Consider the following 17,773-nt stretch of genomic DNA (forward strand, 5'->3'; position numbering starts at 1 on the left):
TTTTTTTTTAAGTATTTATTTGGTTCCTCCAGGTCTTAGTTGCAGCATGTGGGATCTGGTTCCCTGACAAGGGATTGAACCCAGTCCCCCTGCATCGGGAGCATGGAGTCCTAGCCATGGGACACCAGGGAAGTCCCCCATCTACCCTTTCTAAGATTCTTCTTTTCTCTCCTGTCTCCTGCTCAAGTCTCATATTCCAAATCAAGTATTGCACATACTTGCAAAGCTGCTGGCAGCTTTGATGGAACTTTGTTGGCAAAGTAATGTCCCTGCTTTTCAATATGCTGTCTAGGTTGGTCGTTTTTCCAGTAGTCATGTATGGATGTGAGAGTTGGACCATAAAGAAAGCCAAGTGCTGAAGAATTGATGTTTTTGAACTGTGGTTTTGGAGAAGACTCATGAGAGTCCCTTGGACTGCAGGGAGATCAAACCAGGCAATCCTGAAGGAAATCGACGTGAATATTCATTGGAAGGACTGATGCTGAAGCTGAAATTCCAATATTTTGACCACCTGATGCAAAGAACTGACTCATTGGAAAAGACCCAGATGCGGAGAAAGATTGAAGGTGGGAGGAGAAGGGGACGACAGAGGATAAAATGGTTGGATGGAATCATTGACTCAATGAACATGAGTTTGAATAAGCTCTGGGAATTGGTGATGGACAGGGAAGCTTGGCGTGCTGCAGTCCATGGGGGTCTCAAAGAGTCAGACACGACTGAGCAACTGAACTGAACTGAACTGAACATAGAGGCTGGCAGACGGAATGAAGGAATGTTCAGGATCGCCGAGGCCTGGAGCAAGGCAAAGGGCACACAGGAATGAAGATGCCCTATTGCCAGATCTTTCCACTTATCTGGAGGTCTGAGGCCTTCTGCTCTCTATGAAACTCCTTGTTTTTAAATATTGGCAACTGGTTCAAATACTTATGATTAGACCCAGAGACTGGATCAATCAAAAAACTGAGTTCCCCCAGTCCTTGAAGAAGTTTCATTCCAAACCTTGACAAGAGTAAGGAAAATACTTATATTCTAGTCTTCTAGGGCAGCTAACTACAGAAGGTGGGATAAAATCTTTAAATTTCCATGTTTATTCTGGTGAATTAAATTCTGGGACTTTTAGTTGAAAATTGGCAGTTTTAATTCAGTAGAAAAAATACCACCACCGAAAAGAGTTCGCACCCTTGCAGACTGAGCACGTCTTCCCCACCCCACTCAAAGCTGGCTCTTTCCTAGACTTGTTTTTGACAAAAACCTGTGCTGCCCTGCTCCCCATCTCACTCCCAAAACTGTCTGCTGCCAAAACTCCACCAACATACACAGATTCTCCATCAACAACCTCCAATCAAGGATCAGACCTCCCTTTCCTTTCTGGGAGTATTATTGGGTTCTTCCCAGAAAAGCTCCAGGGCAACTCTCTGAAGTTTCGTATACACTACACTATTTTCATTAAGTACTCTTTTGCTCCTCAGTACAAATATTTCTGAACTGAGGCCAGTCCTGCTCTGCATTCATGCCCAAGCAGCACCTGCCTCTCCCCAAGGGCTGGATGGGGCTCTGCACCAGCTAGAAGCCCCAAGCATCTGTGGGTGTTGCATCAAATGAGCCCAGCCTTGCCTAGTCATCTGTGGTGGAAGCTTGTTAATAAAAGCCTGAGACAGGAGAGAGGCTTGTCTGAGAGGCAGTTGCACCGACAGCACCAACAAGCAGCTGGAGAGCATTCACTGGCCTCGCTGCTACAGCCCTGCAGCTCAGCGTTCAGTCATGCTACGGAGAGGCTTCCAGGCGGCAGTGATACTTGGTCACCATGGAACTCTTCCTGGTGCCACCCACCTCCTGCCCAGATTCAACCCTGCCTCAGCCTTCGGATCCTCCATGGAGTCCCTGGTGAGTGAGTTCTCAGTTCAACCAAATGCACAGCCCTTCTGGAGCCCAAGGATATAGCTGTTGTTGTTGTTGTTGTTGTTGTTGTTCCGTCGCTAAGCCGTGATTCTTTGTAACCCCATGGACTGTAGCCTGCCAGACTCCTCTGTCTATGGGACTCTTCAGGCAAGAAAACTGGAGCAAGCTGCCATTTCCCTTCTCCAAGGACCCTCCCGACCCAAGAATCAAACTCAAGTCTTCTTCATTGCAGGTGGACTCTTTGCCATCTGAGCCACCATGGGGACCAACCCAAATCTCCTCTTCCTAGATCATGGCCAGGGCAGGTGAGCATCTTGTTGGGAGCTATTTGATTTGGCAAAGGAAACCAAGTAGCCCAGCTCCCAAACTAAGACCACCAGGTCACTTTTCTCCTGATCTGAATCTTGTGTGGCCACCCATCACTTTCCTCCTCGGGGCTCAGACTGTTGGGACATCCGCACGTGACAGATGCTGTGTGTGGCCTTAGCAAACAGCTGGTCTGTTGCCCATGGCTGCAGTTGGTGCATGAGCATGTGGTGCCACAGAGGACTCCTCTTCACCCCATAGAAGGTACCGCACCACTGCAGGTGCCCAAAACATGTTTCAGAAGAGCCCCCACTCCCCACTTCGCCGTTGTTACTCACTTCAGGGTGAGGACAGCTGTGGACAGAGCTGAAGTAGCCCCTGAGGTGCGTAATGATGGTCCTCACCTGTGGTCCCTCTCCCGCCCCCCCCCCACCCACCCCCTGAGGTAGACAGTTGCTCAGAATGAGCTCTGAGCTTCCCAGGTGGCATTATTGGTAAAGAATCCACCTGCCATGCAGGAGACAAAAAAGACACAGGTTCGATCCCTGGGTTAGGAAGATCCCCTGGAGGAAGGCACAGCAACCCACCCCAGTATTCTTGCCTGGAGAATTCCATGGACAGAGGAGCCTGGCGGGCTGTGGTCCATGGTGTCGCAAAGAGTCGACACAACTGAAGCAACTTAGCACACACAGAAAGAGCTCTAGGCCAACCATCAGCTCACATGCTCATAAGTTTGGCAACCTTAGCCATATTTCCTCAGTTTTCCCATCTGTACAGTGGGACTAATACTAGCCATTCTCAGCCTCAAAGAACAGCTCCAGGTGGTTTTCATTTTTGTTCTTGTTTGGCTGCATTGGGTGTTAGTTGCAGCACATGGGATCTTCTTTGCGACACACAGGATCTTTCATTCTGGCACTCCAACTCTCTAGTTGTGACACAGGCTCAGTATTGCAGCACACAGGCTTAGTTGCTCCTCAGCATGTGGGAATTTAATTCCCTGACCAGGGATTGAACCTTCAACCCCTCCATTGCAAGGTGGATTCTTAATCACTGAACCAGCAGGGAAGTCCCTTCTCAGGTTTTAAAACAGGGCAATTATACTGCACCATCAAAGAGCTGCTGCCTCTAATTGTCAGCCCCAATGCCTTTCCTTCCCTTCCTTTGCACATTAGTGTCCCCTAGCCTGATAGCTCAGTTGGTAAAGAATCCACCTGCAATGCAGATCAGATCAGATCAGTCACTCAGTCGTGTCTGACTCTTTGCGACCCCATGAATCGCAGCACGCCAGGCCTCCCTGTCCATCACCAACTCCCGGAGTTCACACAGATTCACACCCATCGAGTAAGTTATGCCATCCAGCCATCTCATCCTCTGTCGTCCCCTTCTCCTCCTGCCCCCAATCCCTCCCAGCATCAGAGTCTTTTCCAATGAGTCAACTCTTCTCATGAGGTGGCCAAAGTACTGGAGTTTCAGCTTTAGCATCATTCCTTCCAAAGAACACCCAGGGCCGATCTCCTTCAGAATGGACTGGTTGGATCTCCTTGCAGTCCAAGGGACTCTCAAGAGTCTTCTCCAACACCACAGCTCAAAAGCATCAATTCTTCAGCACTCAGCCTTCTTCACAGTCCAACTCTCACATCCATACATGACCACAGGAAAAACCATAGCCTTGACTAGACGGACCTTTGTTGGCAAAGTAATGTCTCTGCTTTTGAATATGCTATCTACGTTGGTCATAACTTTCCTTCCAAGGAGTAAGCGTCTTTTAATTTCATGGCTGCAATCACCATCTGCAGTGATTTTGGAGCCCAGAAAAATAAAGTCTGACACTGTTTCCACTGTTTCCCCATCTATTTCCCATGAAGTGATGGGACCAGATGCCATGATCTTCGTTTTCTGAATGTTGAGCTTTAAGCCAACTTTTTCACTCTCCACTTTCACTTTCATCAAGAGGCTTTTGAGTTCCTCTTCACTTTCTGCCATAAAGGTGGTGTCAGATATGCAGAGCATATCTGAGGTTATTGATATTTCTCCTGGCTATCTTGATTCCAGCTTGTGTTTCTTCCAGTCCAGCGTTTCTCACGATGTACTCTGCATATAAGTTAAATAAACAGGGTGACAATGCAGGAGACCCAGGTTCAATTCCTAGGTTGGGAAGATCCACTGGAGAAGGGATAGGCTACCCACTCCAGTATTCGTGGGCTTCCCTTGTGACTCAGCTCGTAAAGAATCCGCCTACAATGTGGGAGACCTGAGTTTGATCCCTGAGTTGGGAAGATCCCCTGGAGAAGGGAAAGGTTACCCATTCTGGCTTGGAGAATTCCATGGACATGGGGTCACAAAGAGTCAGACGTGACTGAGTGGTTTTCACTTTTTCCCTTGCCTGATCACTCTCAGGAGTCCCCAGGGGTCATTTCCCTCAACACTGACAGAAGGGATTGAGAAGCCCAAGAACCCAGGAGCTGGGTTACATTACGTACAGGTACCGCAGCCCAAACCACAGCCCACCTTCCAGAAAGCCATCTAGTCTCCCCAATCTTTCCTGCCCAGGTCTCAAGATTCTGTCAGGAGATGAAAAAGAGTAAGAATTATGCCCTCCCCAATGCCAGCTGGGGTCCAGACATGCTGAGCCTGTATCATGAATTCCTGGAGAAGACCAAGACCAATGGCTGGGTCAGAGTGCCTTCCTTCAGATCCAACAGAGACCACATCCAGGGGTTCAAGCTCCCACTAGACTTATCAGCTAACTCAGGTAAGGCCTGGCCTAAGAGCAGCCCTTGGCAGGCACATGCCCCAGCCCACTGGAATCAGTTCAGCCAGCCCCTTTTCCCAAGGCCAGAGACTTTTGGGGAGGAAATTCACAAGCTCTCTGCCAGTTCTCAGCCAGAAGTTCTTTCTGACAAGTCCACCTCTCACGATGCAGCCCCAGGCACATGGATGAGGAAAGCGTCCTCTCAGCCCCTGCCCCCTCCTCCCCTCCTCCTGGGGGATGAGAGCACCCTAGTAACCACCTGTGCTCTCAGCCCAGAGTGTACCCACCGGAGAACCGCTGCCTCAGCCCTCCACCCATCTCCCTTCTCACCAGGGATGCTTGCCTTACTGTCAAGCCTTATCCCAAGTCCTCCTCCCCACCCCACAAAGGTCTGAGGATTCCCCCTTGCCCACTGCAGACCTTCCACACCGTCCCTGTTCTGCTAAGCCCAGAGACTCCTGAAACACCCACATGTCAGAGCAATAGAGCTTTCCACTTTGATCTCTCTGCATGTGCATGGACTTGGACGGGTTAACATGTCTCTCTCACTCACATAAGTGTTCTTCAAACCAAGTGCCGACTGGATGGTCCATTCAGTTTATGGAAAAAACAAAGTTGCATCAAAAATTTTTGAAGACTTTGGTTTTCATCCAAGAAGGATATGGTTCTTATAGTTGCCTTGGGGGGAAAAAAAAAGCAGTCAGAACTTTGGGGGATTCATATCCACTTATTTTTCTGTTCGGTATTTTTATTTTGAACTACATGTGAATTAAATGCCTTACATTTTAATTTTCAATGTTTCAGTTCAGCTCAGCTCAGTCGCTCAGTTGTGTCCGACTCTTTGCGACCCCATGAATCGCAGCACGCCAGGCCTCCCTGTCCATCACCATCTCAGTGTTTAAGGTCTCTTAAAGTCTGACTTGTCTCTGACCCTACATCTACTCTCAGCCAGGGAACTTCGTGAGTGTTTCTTCCTCAAGATTCAGGGCTCCCAGAGGACAGGGCTGTGTCCCCTCAGACCGAAGACCTTGAGGACAGGTCAGAGCCTCACTCTCCAGTTGAAAACTCCCCAAGAGCAGAGCCCACATGTCCTCTGGTTCTCTCCTCAATGGTGTGCCAGAGGCCAGCTCCATCTTTGCTGCTGAATGACTGACCCTGCCTCCTGACTGGCCCCTCTGCCCTCACACACTCCCTCCTTCAGCTGTGTCACTGCCCATCTCTCCCCAGACAAGAGTGACGGGCGCCTCTTCACCAGGTGTATTGAGAGGGAAGGACAAGGCTACGAGTATGTCATCTTTTTCCAACCATCCGAGAAGAAGTCCATCTGTCTTTTCCAGCCGGGCCCCTACCTGGAGGGAGTCCCAGGGTAAGATAATGGGCTAACCCAGGGGGGACATCTTTGGCTGCTTCCTGGGCTTGGCCAAGGTGGTGCATTAGGCTCGGCCAGCCTCTGGGCTCTGTACCTCTGTCTAGGGAGGTGGGTGGAGAGTGGGAGGCACTGGGCTTCAGTCTCGCAGTGTCAGATGTGGAAGGATATTCTGTCATCTGGTTCAGTCCCCATTGGGCAGATAAGAGACAGTCTCCTTATTCCAGGCCTGGGAATTTTTCAGTAAGAAGGGGCCTTAGAAGCCACTCTGAGAGGAGTGTAGTGGACTCAGAAGATGACAAGGTCTGGAGTTAAGGGCCAGGCTTCCAGTCCTGCTCTGCCACTGCTTGTATGAAGACCCCAAGCAAGCAATTTAACCTCTGTCTCCTGGCCTTCAGTCTCCCGGAAAAGACAATGGCAACCCACTCCAGTATTCTTGCCTGGAAAATCCCATGGACAGAGGAGCCTGGTGGGCTACAGTCCATGGGGCTCTACAAAGAGTTGGACACAACTGAAATGACTTAGCATGCATGCACTTCAGTCTTGTTACCTAAATCTTGGGGCAGTAATATCTACCTCCCAGAACAGCTAAGAGAAATGAAGGGCCTCGGTTTATGGACTCATATGTATGGTTTATGTACTCATAAACCATAAAGCACAATACAGCTATCAGGCTATCTCTCCAAACTTCACCTTTGCCCAGTGGGCAAACTGAGACGCACAGAGGTAAATGATCTTGCCCAAGGTAGCACAGGCAGTTAAGGTCAGATCCAGGACTCTAACCCAGGAGGCGGGACTCCAAATCCATCGCTTCTTCTGTACTCCACTGCCTCCAAACCGGGAAGAGACCCAGGAAAGAACTCACACTGGGCGTAAATACATTCACGCTGGACATAAATACACATTCAGACGGGCCCTGAGCCTCTTGCTTAAGGACACTGGGTCACCAGGTCCACATTTGTCTGCCTTCTTGATCCCTGTTCCTGCTTTAGACAGTCACTGAAGGCTAACTGTGGAGTCAGAATCCTTGCAAGGGAGAGGAGAGAGGGGAGGGAAGGAGAAACGTAAGGGTCCCAAGACCTGAGACAGACTGAGTTGCAGTAAAACAGAATTCAAAGAGATTATTAGATGTCAGCACCTCTGCAGGCCACAGATTCTGACTGCATCCCTTTTGTCACCTTGGCCATCCTGAAGGTATCTTCCATGGGGACTTCCACATGAGTGCGTGCAGACACTGGGGGACTAGGTCAGAGCTCTACCCAGGCCACGGGTCCCCTCCCTTATGAAGAGGAAAACCCCCCAAAGGGGCAGGGATAGGGTGGAATGTGGCCTTTTATTTAGGGGCTCATGGAGGTGGGGCTGGAAAGGCAGAAGAGGACCCCTCGACACTGAGGCTAGAAGATTGAAGGGATCCAAGATGGGGTCAGCACTGAATTAGAAACACCCAGGTCAGTCTATCTCCCTGTGTAAGGAAAAATCTTGTACTTCCTGCTGTCTTTCTTTCCTGTGAGCCTCTTTCACTCTCACACAAAACACTTCACTTCTGACACTTCAGTCACCAAATGGCTGGAAGCTCTCCCAATACCAAGAAATTCTCTGTGACACCAACTGGGTGGGGAGCCTACGATAGAACTCCATTCTGACACTGTCTACCTGGAGATAGTGTCAGACCCCCCAGGTTAAAGGCTCAGTCCCACAAGACTGCTTCCACCCTTCTTTAGATGCCGATTGCTAGTGTAGGTGCACAGGTTACCCACAATTTCTGATCTGGCAGTAACTGATGGTTCCCAGTACACTTTACTCTGGTTGGATGAATTTACTAGAACCATTCACAGAACTCAAAGAAACACTTACTTATGTTTACCAGTTTATTAAAGATATTGTAAAGGATGAACAAGCTTCCTTAGTAGCTCAGTCAGTAAAGAATCTGCCTGAAGTCCAAGAGACCCAGGTTCAATCCCTGGGTGGGGAAGATCCCCTGGAGAAGGAAATGGCAATCCACTCCAGTATACTTGCCTGGAAAATCCTGTGGACAGAGGAGCCTAGCGGGCTACAGTCCATGGGGGTCACAGTCAGACACAACTGAGCAACTAAACCACCACCAAAGGATGAACATCCAGATGGAAGAAGTCTGTAAGAGAAGGTCTGGGAACACATCGTGAGTTCAAGAGCTTCTGTCCTTGTGGAGTTGTGGTGCATCATCTTCCTAGTGTGGATGTGTTTGACAACCCATACTAACTGGAATTCTTATGAAGGCTTCAACACATAGGTATGATCCATCATTAACTTCACTTTCAGCCCTTCTCCCTTCTCAACAGAACTAGAGGTTGTGGCGGCAGGACTGAAAATTCCAAGCTTCTAAATGGCAACCCACTCCAGTATTCTTGCCTAGAGAATCCTGTGGACAGAGGGGCCTGGGGGCTGCTGTCCATAGGATCACACAGAGTCGGACACAACTGAAGTGACTTAGCATGCATGCATGCATTGGAGAAGGAAATGGCAACCCACTTCAGTATTCTTTCCTGGAGAATCCCAGGGACAGAGGAGCCTCATGGGCTGCCGTCTATGGGGTCGCACAGAGTTGGACACAACTGAAGCGACTTAGCAGTAACAACAGCAATCATGGCTTGGTCTTTCTGGTAAAGAGCCCTCAACCAGGAGCTCACACAGAGTCACCTTGTTAGAACAAGAGACATTCCTATCACACAGGAAATTATGAGGGTTTCAGGAGCTCTGTGCCAGGACCCAGGGGCAGAGACCAAGATCCCCTGGAGAAGGCATAGGCTACCTACTCCAGTATTCCTGGGCTTCCCTTAAAAGAATCTGCCTGCAAAGCAGTAGACCTGGGTTCAATCCCTGGGTTGGGAAGATCCCCTGGAGGAGGGCACGGCAACTCACTCCAGTATTCTTGCCTGGAGAATCCCCATGAACAGAGGAGCCTGGTGGGCTACAGTCCATGGGGTCGCAAAGAGTCTGGCACAACTAAGCAACTAAGCACAGCATATATACATATTCTCTTATCTTACAAGTACCCGTCCAGCCCCAAGGCAATGAGGCAGGGTAGAATAACTGACCAAGAGCTACCCTGGAGCATCTTCACACTTGCCACTGGGTCCTGGGCCCTGAACAAAGAGGGAAGAGCAGGCGTACTGTTCTTTGGCTACAACTCTTCCCCTATTTCAAGCCATGTGGGAAGGGAACTGGCTTGAGGCGTATGTAAAGTTTTATAAACATTACCTCATTTGATTTGATGGGACACAAATTATTTTTATTCACAACTCACAGTGAGAAAACTAAGACTCAGAAAGGTTTAGCAACTTGCACAAGATCAAACAGGTAGTGAAGGTGGAGCAAGGAGTCAAACCAGGCGGGTGTGGTTGCATGGCCCCCAGTACTTTCCACCAAAGGGAGCAGAAGCAGGGGTGTGGGAAGCTGGCTGGTGGCAGGCACAGCAGGGTAACCCGTGATAGCACAGCAGGGAAGCTGACCTGGTCTGTGGAGAATCGGGGTCACACTGTTGAAAGTCAGAAACTGGAATCTCTTTCGAGTTATCTGCTTTCTAAAACTCGGTGCCTCTCTATTTTCCCCAACTTAACCAGCAATGGAGCTTTGGCATGAAGAAAGTCAGGTTACACAAGTGAGAACAAGAATTTGCACCCTCTAAATAAAGCAAGTGTTTGCAGCATCTGCTGAAGCTGGCTCTCAGCTTTCCACAGGCAGTGCCGCTCGGGAGTCCATCTTGTCATCACTGAATAGATCCTAGGTCAAGTTTCATGGTTACCCATCTTGAAAATGTGGGCTCAACACTGGCCAGAGTGACTGGTGAGGTGAGAGCTGCCCAAGGTCAGCTTAGAGACTAAAGCCCAAAAGTTCAGGGATTTTTCCATCCCCTGAAGGAGTGCACTTTTCCAAACTACAGTAATAGCTACCAGCAATTAGGTGATGAATCAAAAAAAGGCTTCTTCCATTCATTCTATCAGAAAAACGTTTTTTTCCTGGTGAAATACAATAATGGTATCAGTGGTTGCTAACACAGGCTGTAGTAACATGGAAGAAAAACCAGCTGATTTTGACTGGTTTGATCAGACAGGATCCAGATCCATTTCCTTTCCTTTCCTGGGGAAAGATGGAAGTGGGGGAGGCGGGGGTGGTGGTTTCTGTCTCTGGCCTTACTCCCTGCCCCTTCCCCCAGGTTTGTCCACGGAGGGTCCCTGGCAGCCTTGATAGATGAGACCTTTTCTAAAACTGCTTACCTGTCTGGAGAGGGGCTATTAACAGTAAATTTCAACATCAGGTTCAAAAAGTAAGTATGGGGTACTTCCCTGGCAGTCAAGTGGTTAATACACCTCACTTCCAATGCAGAGGGTGTGGGTTCAATCCCTGGTCAGAGAACTAAGACCCCACGTGCTACACGGTGTGGCCAAAAAATTAAACAAACAAACAAAAAATCAGATCATTTTTTTTAAAGTAAGTACAGATCTTTGGGGTGTGGGCCATTGAGGGGGCAGTTGGGGTGCAGAAGACCTGTCATGCTCCTTCCCCAGCCACACAGTCCCTTGGTCCCCTGGCCAGATCAGAACTTCTGCCATGCAACTCTGGTTGCTGGCAGATGGGCCCTGAGCCGGGAGCCATTTAAGTCCTTGAGACAAGGTAAGATGAAGAGAAGTTTGGGGGAGGACAGAGAGTTGAGGGGCAGGGCCCAGGGGCTTACATGAGCGGGGGCTAAGCCACCTCCTCTCCCAGCTTGATTCCCCTGGGCTCTCTGGCTGTGCTGAACGTCAACGTGGAAAAGATCGAGGATCAGAAGATGTACCTGTCCTGTGTCACCCAGAGCAGAGATCAGCAGACAGTTTACGCTAAAGCCTCAGGTAAAGAGGACCTCAGCCCCGGCCCCTGGCCCTGTCCTGCTGGCGCTATGCCCGGAACAAACAGAAGGGGGAATGCTAAGGATCCAATCACAAGGTGGGCTCCAACTTTTTAGAGTGGGATTGGGACCTGCTGTACACACAGGCAAAGTGAGGAAAAACCTAATTAGAACTTTTTTTCCCTGTATATGAGTGGCCCAGCGTGTCGCACAAAGACAGGACCCAGATACTGAGTAACTGGGTACCAAAGCTGTGAGCACCCCATCAGCTCCTGCCATCCGTGCCCTGGCCCCTGCCATTTGGCTCACCCTTCTCTTGCAGGCACTTTCCTCCAGATGCACCTGGAAGAGGATTCATCTCGACAATAGACACAGTGCCTTCAGGAGAGCCTAGCAACGACCACCTTGCCTACCAGGGACCCACCGCAGAGCAGGGAGGGGTGCTCAAGAAGTAATGGGTGAAGTGAAGGGGGGTGCTTTCCTTGCATAAATAAAGTCTCACAGCCCTGTTCTCAGTCCAAGATGCTCCTATAGTTGAAACTCAAGATTCTCCCGGGGCCTCCCACATACCCACTTTCCCATTCAGCACCAAGGGAAGCAGTGTACTGAGGCCTGCCAGGCGCTGGGTGAGGTGCCAGGCTCACAGTGATGAAAGACAAGGCCCTTGGTCTCAGCATGCACGGCGCAGGGTGGAGAGCAGAGCACCCCCGTCTGCTCCTCCCACCCCGAGGCCCTGGTTATGACACAAAGGAAGGAGAGATCAACTTTCCTCTAGGAAAGCAATCAGAGGTTTTCTAGAGGAAGCTGTGCTTGAACTGAGTCTCAAAAGTTAAGTGATGTCCACCAGGCAGGCAGGGAAGAGGAGGATATTCTGAACAGGGGCTAGTCCAGGCAAAGGTACAGTGACTTTGGAGAACAGCAAGGTGCTGAGTGGGCAGGAGTTTAGGGAAAGAGAAGGGGGCAGGGCAGGTGCAGGCCATGGAAGGTGCCTTAAACCGAGCAGTGGACCTTGAACTTTGTCTTATAGGAAACAGGGATCCTTTAAAGGGTTTGGGCTGGAGCATGGTATAAAGTTTTGTTTTTTGGAAAGATGACTCTGGTGACAATAAGAGGTCAGCAAGACTGAAGGTGGGAGCACTGGTTAGGAGATCCCTGTGGGGCTCCAAACAAGAGATAGTAAGGACCTAACATGGTTCAAAGCAATGAAGATGAAATATGAAAATATTGCAAAGAGTACAGTTTCTGGCTTGATGGTTCCAGGCAGCATCACTGGGCATACAGGGGAGCAGGCGTGAGGTGGAGGGAGATACTGAGGTCAACTTCTCACGAACTGAGCTTGAAGTACCCATGGAACCTCCACCATAGCGGGAGCAGCAGCAGGAGCCCTGGATATTATCATTTGGAGCTCAGAATTGATTACATACTGACTCAATCTGTAAGTCATCGATATAAAAACTGACATGGAATCCCACGGAGTAGATTATGCAGAATGAAAGTGAGGAGGAGCCAGAGAGCATGAGAGCCACAAGATGAAAGAGGAAGGAAGGACAGGAAAAAGGGTCAGTGACAGAACATGTGGCCACACTAAGGCTTAAAGCTGGGACAGAGAATCAAACACCCACTAAGGAGGCCAAGAATAGGACAGGTGGGAACGTCGTTAGATCAGCAATATCAAATGCTAACGAGAAAGCGGATAAGAATTAAAAAGAGGCCTTTGGACTTGGCAGTGAGGAAGGTGGTGGTCTTTTTTGCCAGGAGATAGGAGCAAAATCTAGATTGTGGTAGATGAAAAAATGAATGGGAATGACAAACTGAATGGAGATGAGTCTTTCTGGGAATTTTGTTGATGTTATTATGTTATTTAAAGAAAGAGATTTAAGTGTATTGAGGAGAGAGGTGTCATCTCGCAGAATAGCCATCTGGTCTTAGGGCTGGATCAAGAGCACAAATGGTGGACTTTCCTGGAGGTCCAAGGGATTCTTAACCAAGAATCCACCTGCCAATGCAGGGGACATGGATTTGATCCCTAGTCCTGGAAGATCCCACGTGCTGAGGGGCAACTAAGCCTGTGAGCCACAACTACTAAAACTCTGACGTCCACAAGTGGACACAAGTGGAGGCAGAAGAACATCAACATGACTCTGAGACCAGAAGGAAGGAGTTGGAGGTGGTACAGAGAAGGATTAGAAGTTGACAGGGGCACCTTGACTTTCTCAGTGAGGTAGGAGGCAAGGCCACCAGTGGAGAAAGAGGTCTGGAGGAAGGGCAATGATTTGCATAAGCCACAGTGAGGATCAGGAAAACAAATTGACCAATACATGGGGGCTAAGGCATGCTGAAGGCCCAGATACTGGTGAAAGGCAGGCCTCTGGAGTGGCACCAACCTGGAGTGAAAGAAAGGTGTGAAGCAGCCGGCAAAACCAAGGGGCCATGGCAGACACATCAGGTGAGAACAATGGTAAAGGAGGAAAAAGACTGATATGGCTGGTGCACATTTCTAGGGAGGAAAGGTTTGATGTGAGAACAGCTGTGTCATTATTCAGTCGCTCATTAGTGTCCAACTCTTTGTGACCGCATGGACTGCAGCACGCCAGGCTTCTCTGTCCATCACCAACTCCCAGAGTTTGCTCAAACTCATGTCGATTGAGTCGGTGATGCCATCCAACTATCTCACTTTCTGTCATCCCCTTCTCCTCCTGCCTTCAATCTTCCCCAGCATCAGGGTCTTTTCCAATGAGTCAGCTCTTCACATCAGGTGGCTAAAATATTGGAGCTTCAGCATCAGTTCTTCCAATGAATATCAGGGTTGATTTCCTTTAGGATGGACTGATTGGATCTCCTTGCAGTCCAAAGGAATCTCAAGAGTCTTCTCCAACACCACAGATCAAAAGCATCAGTTCCTTGGCACTCAACTTTCTTTACAGTACAACTCTCACATCCATACATGACTACTGGAAAAACCACAGCTTTGACTATATGGACCTTTGTCAACAAAGTAATGTCTCTGGTTTTTAATATGCTGTCTAGTTTTGTCATTGCTTTTCTTTCAAGGAGCAAGTGTCTTTTAATTTCGTGGCTGTAGTCACTGTCCACAGTGACTTGGGGCCCAAGAAAATAAAGTTGGTCATTATTTCCATTGTTTCCCCATCTATTTGCCATGAAGTGATGGGACTGGATGCCATGATCTTAGTTTTTTGAATGCTGAGTTTTAAGCCAGCTTTTTCACTCTCCTCTTTCACCTTCATCAAGAGGCTCTTTAAAAAAAAAAAAAAAGAGGCTCTTTAATTCCTCTTTGCTTTCTGCCATAAGAGCAGTGTCATTTGCCTATCTGAGGTTACTGACATTTCTCCGATAAGTCATGTCCAACTCTTTGCAACACCATGGACTATAACCTACCAAGCTTCTCTGTGCATGGGATTTCCCAGGCAAGAATACTAGAGTGGGTTGCCATTTCCTTCTCCAGGGGATCTTTCCTACCCAGGGATCAAAACCCCGTCTCCTGCATTGGCAGGCAGATCCTTACCACTGAGCCACCTGGGACACCCTTTATTAGGTATGGTGATGCCAAATGCTGAAACAGATAAAGCTTTGCATCTCCATAGTCTAACCCTTTTCGTAAATAGACTGTGGTTTTCATTCATGTTAGGTCTAGTGTTTGGTTTTTAGCAGTCATTCAGTAACCTGACTGACAAAAGCTGTCATCTTCAACACGCAATTTCCAAAGTCATCCTGGGTTGACGCCTAGTTGCCAAATGAGAGAAGAGAGGATCACAGGGAGGTTTTCAGAACCAAGCCTCACTGTGTTTCCTCAGTCACAAGACTCCGCCAAACTGAAAGGAAGGTTAGCTGGAAAATATGGTCTAACTCCATGTTGTGGAAGAAAGGGGAATGGGGTTGGTAAGTAGCTAGCCACCACTGCCTCAGTTTGAAAGGAGAATCAGCAGAGGAGGGTGAGTCTGTGTCCAAACTCTCATCCTGCCAAGTAAAGAATTCAAATTCAGGGGGTTCAGAGAAAACGAGGTTTTTGTGGCATGGAACAGGGTCAGAGAGTTGGACACAAATTCAGCAGTGGTGGGTGGATCAGGCTCTCTTTCTAGTAACTAGACCACATACTTCCTAAGTCATCAGTCTTGAATGACAAGCAAAAGATCAGTTGACATGGATTTGAAGGGACTTGATCCAGTGCCTTCCAAAAACTGGAGATTTACTAGAAGCCACAGCCAGAAACCTTGTGGCAGCTATTCCCTCCCCAACATACTCACATAAAAATCCTTTCTCAAGGACTTCCCTAGTGGCCCAGTGGTTAAGACTCTGCACTTCCAATGCAGGGGGCATGGATTTGATCCCCAGTTGGGGAACTAAGATCCGACATGCTGCATGTCACAGCAATAAAACAAAACAAAAAAACACCTTTCTCTTGTGCTTTCACGGTTGCCTTTGAAAACCAATTAAACCCAGAGTCTAAATCAGTGTACACCAAAAACCTATTGTCCTTTGTTATGATCAGTTCAGTTCAGTTCAATCACTCAGTTGTGTCTGACTCTTTGCGACCCCATGGACTGCAGCATGCCAGGCCTTCCTGTACATCACGAACTCCCAGAGTTTACCCAAACTCATGTCTATTGAGTCAGTGATGCCATCCAACCATCTAGGGCCTAATCTTCATTTATTTATTTTTTTAATATAAATTTATTTATTTTAATTAGAGGCTAATTGCTTTACAATATTGTGTTGGTTTTGCCATACATCAACATGAATCCACCACAGGTGTACACGTGTTCCCCATCCTGAACCCCCTCCCACCTCCCTCCCCACACCATCCCTCTGGGTCATCCCAGTGCACCAGCCCCGAGCATCCTGTCTCATGCATTGAAACCTGGACTGGGGATTCGTTTCACATATGATAATATACATGTTTCAATGCCATTCTCCCAAATCATCCCACCCTCGCCCTCTCCCACAGAGTCCAAAAGACTGTTCTATACATCTGTGTCTCTTGCTGTCTAGCATACAGGATTCTCATTACCATCTTTCAAAATTCCATATATATGCGTTAGTATACTGTATTGGTGTTTCTCTTTCTGGCTTACTTCACTCTGTATAATAGGCTCCATTTTCATCCACCTCCTTGGAACTGATTCAAATGTATTCTTTTTAATGACTGAGTAATACTCCATTGTGTATATATACCACAGCTTTCTTATCCATTCGTCTGCTGATGGACCTCTAGGTTGCTTCCATGTCCTGGAGATTATAAACAGTGCTGCAATGAACATTGGGGTACACTGTCTCTTTCAATTCTGGTTTCCTTGGTGTGTATGCCCAGCAGTGGGATTGCTGGGTCATAAGGCAGTTCTATTTCCAGTTTTTCAAGGAATCTTCACACTGTTCTCCATAGTGGCTATACTAGTTTGCATTCCCACCAACAGTGTAAGAGGGTTCCCTTTTCTCCACACCCTCTCCAACATTTACTGCTTGCAGACTTTTGGATAGCAGCCATTCTGACTGGCGTGAAATGGTACTTCATTGTGGTTTTGATTTGCATTTCTCTGATAATGAGTGATGTTGAGCATCTTTTCATGTGTTTGTTAGCCATCTGTATGTCTTCTTTGGAGAAATGTCTGTTTAGTTCTTTGGCCCACTTTTTGAATGGGTCGTTTATTTTTCTGGAATTGAGCTGCAGGAGTTGCTTGTATATTTTTGAGATTAACCCTTTGTCAGTTGCTTCATTTGCTATCATTTTCTCGCATTCTGAGGGCTGTCTTATCACCTTGTTTATAGTTTCCTTTGTTGTGCAGAAGCTTTTAATTTTAATTAGGTTCCATTTGTTTATTTTTGCTTTTATTTCCAATATTCTGGGAGGTGGGTCATAGAGGATCCTGCCGTGATTTATGTCGGAGAGTTTTTTGCCTATGTTCTCCTCTAGGAGCTTTATAGTTTCTGGTCTTATGTTTAGATCTTTAATCCATTTTGATTTTATTTTTGTGTATGGTGTTAGAAAGTGTTCTAGTTTCATTCTTTTACAAGTGGTTGACCAGTTTTCCCAGCACCACTTGTTAAAGAGATTGTCTTTTCTCCATTGTATATTCTTGCCTCCTTTGTCAAAAATAAGGTGTCCATAGGTGCGTGGATTTATCTCTGGGCTTTCTATTTTGTTCCATTGATCTATATTTCTGTCTTTGTGTCATTTAAACACTTCCAAGAGAAGAAATATATTCCATCTTTCCCATACAGTCAAGAAAAGGAAGAAAACCAAAACAGTTGTATTTGAAAACTCAAATATAACTTGCTTCTTTCTTTTCTCAGTTGGCAACTGGATGTCAACACTCAGGATGACTTTGGAAGACAAGTGCTGAGGATGGCAGAGGTTCGATACACCCTGTCACTTCTCCACTGGGGCCAGTTTCTAGCAGAAAACAAGCATAAGCTGCAAAACATACAGAAGTAGGAGGGTCTCAGGCAAGACCCACAGACAGGCTGGGAGTGACAGCCTTGATGGGAAAAGGCCTGGGGGGCAGGCAGGGATCTCCAGAATGGAAACAAGATCACCAGCTGCTGGAATGCTTCTCTAACATTGAGAGCATCG

The 17,773-nt window shown here is 47.8% G+C and overlaps 1 protein-coding gene across 1 annotated transcript; it reads left to right on the plus strand.

Moving 5' to 3' along the window:
• The first annotated feature begins 1,425 nt into the window (after positions 1 to 1,425).
• On the plus strand, positions 1,426 to 11,708 carry THEM5 (thioesterase superfamily member 5). Its single transcript, XM_061406445.1, has 6 exons — positions 1,426 to 1,884; positions 4,756 to 4,957; positions 6,185 to 6,323; positions 10,516 to 10,626; positions 11,067 to 11,191; positions 11,510 to 11,708. Exons 1-6 carry the CDS (start codon positions 1,762 to 1,764, stop codon positions 11,554 to 11,556), a joined length of 747 nt encoding a protein of 248 aa, XP_061262429.1. The 5' UTR covers positions 1,426 to 1,761; the 3' UTR covers positions 11,557 to 11,708.
• The last annotated feature ends 6,065 nt before the right edge of the window (positions 11,709 to 17,773 follow it).

This window comes from Bos javanicus, chromosome 3 (assembly GCF_032452875.1).
Source record: "Bos javanicus breed banteng chromosome 3, ARS-OSU_banteng_1.0, whole genome shotgun sequence".
NCBI lineage: Eukaryota > Metazoa > Chordata > Mammalia > Artiodactyla > Bovidae > Bos > Bos javanicus.

Coding starts and splice junctions, on each gene's coding strand:
- THEM5 (XM_061406445.1), top strand. CDS start 1,762: ATGCTACGGAGAGGCTTCCAGGCGGCAGTGATACTTGGTCACCATGGA. Junction 10,627..11,066: donor TTCAACATCAGGTTCAAAAA/GTAAGTATGGGG, acceptor CTCCTCTCCCAG/CTTGATTCCCCTGGGCTCTC. Junction 11,192..11,509: donor AGTTTACGCTAAAGCCTCAG/GTAAAGAGGACC, acceptor CTTCTCTTGCAG/GCACTTTCCTCCAGATGCAC.